The sequence below is a fragment of the Dreissena polymorpha genome, chromosome 1 (genome assembly GCF_020536995.1).
Source record: "Dreissena polymorpha isolate Duluth1 chromosome 1, UMN_Dpol_1.0, whole genome shotgun sequence".
In the NCBI taxonomy this organism is placed as follows: domain Eukaryota; kingdom Metazoa; phylum Mollusca; class Bivalvia; order Myida; family Dreissenidae; genus Dreissena; species Dreissena polymorpha.
This window is the reverse complement of record NC_068355.1, coordinates 20,196,241-20,204,160: the sequence shown is the minus strand read 5'-3', so window position 1 is coordinate 20,204,160 and position 7,920 is coordinate 20,196,241. Positions and strand designations below refer to the sequence as shown.

Sequence of the window (7,920 nt, the reverse complement as noted above, 5' to 3'; positions counted from 1 at the left end):
CATAAATCTGTTGATAACTTTCAACAAGATCACGGTTTTTCACACCTTGTCGATCAGGGGAAAATAAAGACAACATGATGAGGAATTTTAAGACTATAAGATCACCATATATTGTTCCCATTAAAGATCTGATAAATTTTGAGTATGTTAAGAACATACTCTTTGTTTCACTGTTTCCAAACTTGAGAATGTCTGAACTTATTGTATTACTAGGGCCAGCAGTAGGTTGGTTTGACGCAGACTGAGGACTTCCTGCTGCAAGCGCACCTCCACCTCGAGCCATTTGGGAGAGTTGTTCAAAAGAGGCTCCGCTCATTGCCGCTTTACGCAGCATGTCAATGTTTAACCCAGCTGAAGAGGCTGCATTCCTCAGATCTTGCAGTCCTGATGCATCGTCTTTGGGTGATAGACTCGCTTGCCCCTCAAACACGCCTGGTAATACAGATGTATTGTTCAATTGTAGCTTACTACCAGTCCTGCTTTGATGCCATATTTCTTAGAGTATTCAAGTCAGCACCTTTCATAGCCGCTTCCCTTAATTGCTGTATATTCAACCCGGTGTTTCTCTCCCTATCAATGGATTTCCTCCGGTCAAACCCTGGGGAAGGACTCCCCAAGTCTGCTGAGCTTGATGTTGAACTTGGCCTAGATCCGGGAGAGTTTGAAGCACTGTCCTTGTTGTCACGATGAATACAACTTGCTGTGCTTAAGTTCCAGGTTTCAGTTTTCAAATCAAAATTCACAGCAGATCTGAGCATCATGATTTCAACTACTGACCCTTTCAACAAGGCTATTTGATCATCTTTCTCAATAGCCCTGAAGAATTCTAACTGTTTTGCAACCTTTATAATTCGGCGGCACAAAACCATCTGCAATATTGAACACTTCTGTTGGATTGGTAGGCAAGTTCTGCAAACGGGTCGACGTGCTGGAAAGAAAAGCGGAGCCTTCGTGAGCTTTGTTCATTTCTAAAAGTATGGTTTTGTAAGAAGGTTCCATGTCAACAATAATGTCATGCAGGGACTCCTGAATATCACACCAGGGTATGTACTTGTCGCTTTCATCCTTTTTTCTATTAAGAGTCCTTGGCTCTGGCTCAGTACCTGCCAGAACGTGAAGCTCATTGTCTGAAAGGTGTGGGTACTGAGTGCGGAGAGATTCCATCATTGCAGGAGAGTATTTCATCCCGTATGTGAACTTTATATCGTTGTCAGAAACGGCGTATGTGTCTTCGGGAGGTAGAGTGCCATGGCGACGTAACTTATTGATGAGAATTTTCTGCTTCCGTAGCTTCTTTTGATCGTCATCTGGAATGAGAAAACGTAAAAGGTACCAATCTCCGTGACAAAACCCTTCAATGCGTATTTTATTTCTTCAGTGACAATATCACGAAATGGAATGTGAACCAAATTAACTAGTTCAGCATGACTACATATAACTCACACTGACCTTGATAAAAATAACAGAATATTTTTTAAATTGACAATAGAGTATCCTACATTATAATTATAATGTTACAATATCATGTAACTCGTGTAACCAGTGGCTGCAAGCATACTAAAATAGAGTTATCGGACATAATTTATAAAGCACACAATTGATGTTCACTGAGCTCAAAAGTATCTGGTTTATTTTGGCTAGCTATTCAAAAATACTGATGACAGAATTACAGTCAGTGAGTTTGTCAAACATTTTCATTTAGTACGATTATAAATGACACAGAGTACAATCTAGATTTTATGTTTTATGCACTAGTTTCTCTTCCTCAAAAACTTAATACAGAAATTATCAATTTTGAAGTTTCCTTTCAACGTTGAACTCAATTAATCATGACTTTTTATCATTTCAAAATAAAAGACACATCATGTAACAAGAGCACCGCATAAAGGGTGAATGGGTGTGGCGTGTAGTACTCACGATGGTGCAGCTATATATGAAGTTTATAAATTTAGGTGGAAGCACTTTGATTTTAGAGCAAACTGTGAATGTTTTTGCAAGACGCGGATGTCAGACGGTGGACGACGACGAGCTGGCTATGACAATACCTCGGGTTTTCTCTGAAAAGTGACACTGTTTATTTATAAAACCTTGATAACTTTATTGCCGCACAAGCTGGTTGGAGCTTTACTTGCTGCACATGGCAACTTTTAACCTACATTCAAAGAAGGAAAATGTCAGTTATTCTATAACAAACTAAAGGCATAAACTTTTATTGTGAAAGTTGTTCAGGACATTACAATAATATATTCAGTACAATGCGCAAGCATCAACAATGCAAACATTTGATTAATAAATAATTTCAGCATTACAAACAACACAGTTAACCACTATGTTAGTACAATTAATTGCTTTATTTAAGTTCATGAAAGGGCACTATTGGGTTAATTTTCAATTATATTTGCATTTGGTAATATTAGACAATGAGAAACATAAGTATGAATAATCCTATGACAAACTATGGGCAGACCATAATGTTAAAGAAGGTCTGGAAATGCCAAAATAATTTTTTATCAGTTATGTGCTTAAAAGTGCAATCTAGCAAACTTAATTCTCACTAACTAATTATTTCTTCATAATAAAACGCAGTAAACACAAATAGGTAGTACATTTGCTAATTATACAAAATGTCAGCATTAAGATAATTTTTCATAATCCCCACGCTTTTCGGAGAAAAAGTGGGGATTATGTGGTTATCTTCTCAATCTGTCCGTCCATCCTGGCCACTATCTCCTCCTACACTATTAGCACTAGAACCTTCAAACTTACACACATGGTAGCTATGGGCTTATGTGCGACGGTGACAACCACCCTGGGTCAAAAGTTATGGGCCCTAGGGGGTTGGGGTGGGGCCAGGTCAGAGATTTTCCTTCGACCACGATTTTTCCCTTGAGATATTGCTTTCATACTTGGTATGCATGTGTATCTAGACAACAGCTGCTTGTAATTTTACACCCCTGTGACCTTGACCTTGAGGTCAGCGTTCACGTTTCAAAATATGCGACCGCGATTCGAAAAAGCCGCATAACTACTGTGTCCTTTCAGATATTGCTCTCATATTTGGTATGCATGTGTATCTAGACAACACCTTTCCATGAGCATACAATTTTTTTCCCCCTGTGACCTTGAACTTGAGGTCAGCGTTCCGGTTTCGAAATCTGCAACCCCGATTCAAAAAAGGTTCATACCTACTGTATCCCTTCAGATATTAATTTCATATTTGGTATAAATGGTTATCTGGACAACACCTTCCCATGGGCATGAAATTTTTTAACTTGGGGGTCCGTGTTCACGTTTCGAAATCTGCGACCGCTATTCAAATAAACACTATGTCCCCTTCTGCGCGGCTTTGATTTTTTTTGTGACCTTTGACCTTGAAGGATGACCTTGACCTTTCACCACTCAAAATGAGAAGCTCCATGAGATACACATGCATGCCAAATATGAAGTTGCTATCTTCAATATTGCAAAAGTTATGGCAAAATGTTAAAGATTTTCATTTTTTTCTAAAATTCAAGGGGAGATAATTCTGGACTTATAACTCCAATATTGCTCGTTTCAATAGGGTATGACTCATCATTCAGATAAAGACACTGTGCAAGTCGGGAAATGATTGGATGAAAACTGTTGACTTTATTGCGTAAACAAGCCTTATTTCACAATTTTCTCAAATTCAAGGGGAGATAATTCTTGACTTTTTACTCTGATGCAACCCATTTTCTATAGGGTTGGAGTCCTCATTAATATCAACACACTGAACAAGTTTGAAAAGAATCAGATGAAAAATGTGGACTTTATCGAATAAACAAGAGAAAGTCTAACGCACACACACACTCACACAGACAGACAGACACCATGACATACCATAAGCTCTTCTGGCCTATGGCCAGTAGAGCTAATAAAACAAATATTTTGCCCAAGTTTCATGATGATTGGACAAAAAATGTGACTTCTAGAGTGTTCACAAGCTTTTTTTACTATATAAACATAAGGAAAAAGCCCCCCCATGTTTTTTTAACAATCCAAACCATTTTCGAACTTAACCGACATATCCAGAAAACAAATGTTCTGACCAAATTTCATGAAGATTTGACCAAAAAAGTGACTTCTAGAGTGTTCATATGTTTTCACTTTATACATATAGAGAAAATTGCCCCGCCCCCCTGGCGGCCATGTTTTTTCACCAATCTGGACCATTTTCGAACTCGTCCGAGATATCAATGAAACCAATGTTTTGACCACGTTTAATGATTATTGGGCAAAAATTGTGACTTCAAGAGTGTTCACAAGGTTTCTGTTTAGCCATATAGAGAATACTGCCCCGCCCCCTGGCGGCCATGTTTTTTCAATGGACCCAAACCATTTTTGAACTCAACCAACATATCATTAAGACAAACCTTTTGACAAAGTTACATGAAGATTGGGTATCAAATGTGACTTCTACAGTGTTCACAAGGTTTTTCTTTTTTTTTGACCTAGTGACCTAGTTTTTGACCCACTTTCGAACTTAGTCGAGGTATCATTAGGACAAATGTTCTGACCAAGTTTCATGAAGATCGGACAATAAATGAGGCCTCTAGAGTGTTCACAATGTAAATGTTGACGACAGACAGACGACGGACAAAAGGTGGTCACAAAAGCTCACCATGAGCACGTTGTGCTCAGGTGAGCTAAAAAAAATTGTGAATGGGTCCAATTACGTGACCTGATTTCGAATGCAAACAAACACTGTTTCATGTTCAATATTCTTAACTTTTATACCAAATTTCTTAACAGTTGTCTCAACCATAATGAAGCATAACATTTAAATGCATTCAACAATTTCCACTTAAGCGTATAAAGTGGCAATAAGATATTTAATGTGGGGTGTATAATTATTCCTTGATTAAATTAAAGTTGGTTAGGAACATAACAGGCACCTAATCTTTGAAATAATTTCCCTTCGTACTTTTAAGTGCAAAGTAAGAGATGTGTTTGTCAGAAACACAATGTCCTCTAATGCACCGCTTTGAATATTTTTTTTGACCTTTGACCTTGAAGGATGACCTTGACCTTTCACCACTCAAAATGTGCAGCTCCATGAGATACACATGCATGCCAAATATCAAGTTGCTACATTCAATATTGCAAAAGTTATGAAGAAGGTTAAAGTTTTGGGTTAAAGTTTTGGGACACACACACACATACAATGACAGACAGGCCAAAAGTTATATACCCCCAATCTTTCGATCCAGGGGCATAAAAACAATGCCATTAATTTAATCATTTTTGGCCATATAGTTTATCTTTAAATGTAAATGATAACAGGTAATGATTACACATATAACTTGAATGGCATTTACATGTGCATTCTATTATTTCGAAGTTCTGCAGAAATCCAACATTCAAGCAAAACGTATACTGATTATCATAGTTTCAGTTCGTCAACCTGGAATCATTTAGAAATATGTTGTTTTTTAAATAAAAATGCAGGTTGACTAATGTTTGCATAGACTGAACAATTAATAAACTTGACATTGAGCTGTATGTATGCCTAAGTCGAATAAACTATAATGTTCTGTTCTGACATTGTTAAAACAAATCGTGAACAACTTGACATGTAGCAACATCCACATACACGTTCTTACAATAAGTATCAACAAGAAATATCTTTAAAAAAGATATACCGCGTTGATTGTGGTTTTGGTTGATGAAATATAAAGAGTTTCATCAATGAGACAGCAAATGCCTTTTTCTGCGCAGTTCTTAGAAGCATCACATGCAAATATTGCGTTGCGCCAGATTTAGTGGCTTATTTCGCATTATTTGATATCATTGACCATATATCTATACATATATATAACAGAAATACACAAGAAGAATGAAAATTAAATGAAAATATAAGAGTCAATGGCCACACACCAATCAACTGTACATATTTGAAATATTAATGCGCGTTCTTAGAACAGACATGTTGACGTGGGTTTTCGGACATAGTTCTGATTCTTTTGTAAATAGTATCTTGAATCATCGCGCTCATGCTTAACAAATTGGTCTCTATAGTGGAATAATTCTTATTAAATTAATTAAAAACCTATCATGGAATTATTGAACATAATCTTTTATTGACATACTGTAATTATATCACCAAATATCTGCAGTTAAGATATTTCCGGCCATGTTCACCGGATTAATGCAATAGAGTTTATGAAATGAGTCTTGAAAAGACCGCGAACTGAACTTTATATACCTTGCGAGATGGAATGCTATGCATTAAAGTGAGGTAACAATTTCACTGCTGGAACGACGGATTGTTCAAAGCTTTATACTTTTACATGTTTTTATAGGTGTTTCGAAAACAATTAACATATTTTGATCAAAACTAAAATCAGGATAGGAAACAACAATATTTATATGATCTAAACTATACGTGATCACAGAATGCAATACGGTAGTAATAATTAAATATGAGAACACAGCCTTTAAGTACAAACGCTATGGGGCTGACAATCTTCTAAATGTAAACTGTGTGGATGTAGTGAATTGCGCGTGAAACTGTTCTATCCCTCATGCCATTTTATAAAAGAAAAAGTAAATTCATGCTGAACAGGCATTTACCCGTATTTTTCATGAAATATTGTGTTGCTTGTAAGAAGAAGGTGTACGCACAAACTATATTTATGTGAACAGTTGAGTGTAAAACTATTCTATCTATCATGCCTTTTCCTAAGAGAAAAAATTGTTTCATGCTGAACACGCAGTAAAACAGTGTTAGAAAGACGTGGTCATGTTTCCAATGTTCAAGTGGTTTTCTCAAATCAGCCAATGGACTAAATGAAGTGTATTCATCTGTGTCTAGCCGCGGGCATTTTTATGAATGATGATTAACGGTCACCTAAGGTCAAAAGTGACGTTATACAGCTACGCCGAAAAAGGTTCTTACAGTTCTAACGCATCTCTAAGCTATGCGTAAATACATCCCTTCCTGATACATTTCATTTCAGTATCAAGTCAACTGACAGCACTATTTTCTGACATATGTGTTTTGCTAGAATGCATGTCATTGAATAAATTCCTTGATTACACTAAGGGCAAAGCAAAGGTCACCCCGCCTTAGTACTTAGATTTGTGTACAAAATGTCAAATGTACCAATCTTTGACACAAACCACAACAACCCCACCTGACAATTATGTTAATCTAGGAAATCTTCTTGTCAGTGCAAGCGTGATAGAAGAGCATGCACTTGTCAGACTCTGCAAAAAGGTCGGAGCTGACCACCTCTTCAACTGGGGGCTGAGGTACTGGGTACAGCCGAAGAGATGATACATAGAGGATATTTGTTGGATTCGATGGAATATCGATTTTATTTCACGAGTGATCATAGAAAATAATATCTTCACGAGTGGCGCAGCCACGAGTGAAAATATATATTTTCTATGATCTCGAGTGAAATAAAAACGATATTCCATCGAATCCAACAAATTTTCTTTTTATTTTATGCTTTTTTCACCGTTTATTTACATTGTAAATGAGTTAAACTGGATACTTTCGCTGGATTCATGACGTCATTTCGTTGAAAGAATTGATGTCATTTCACTGTAAAACAGTGACAAATATCGATATTTTTCACTGTTATTTTTCACTGTTTAAAACAGTGGAATACCAGTTTTATTTCACTGATATTTCTCTATAAACCACCGGAAAGCATAAAATAAACTGTTCTACATCTGTACACTGGTTGCAAATGTGACTTCAAGTGAAACTTAATTGAGCCAACAACTGGCGATTCTGTTATAGCTCTGTCTCCTACAGCTTAACTAAGGGTATTCCTTGTTTTGTTCTGGTAAACATTTTTTTATTATCCACCACCTTTTGTTTGAAAAAATGATTCATCTGAATTTTCAGGAACAACTTGAGTTGAGTCGTTATTTTAAAGCTGTTGA

At 36.6% G+C, this 7,920-nt stretch overlaps 1 protein-coding gene across 1 annotated transcript in view; it reads right to left on the bottom strand.

Annotated features, from left to right (window-relative positions):
- Nucleotides 1-339: 339 nt before the first annotated feature.
- LOC127873191 (nuclear receptor subfamily 1 group I member 2-like) overlaps nt 340-7,920 on the bottom strand; it is a 136,878-nt gene continuing 129,297 nt past the window's right edge. Inside the window, 2 exon segments of the mRNA XM_052416934.1 lie at nt 340-857; nt 859-1,307. Coding sequence (XP_052272894.1) covers nt 468-857; nt 859-1,307 — 839 coding nt within the window. The 3' untranslated portion in view covers nt 340-467.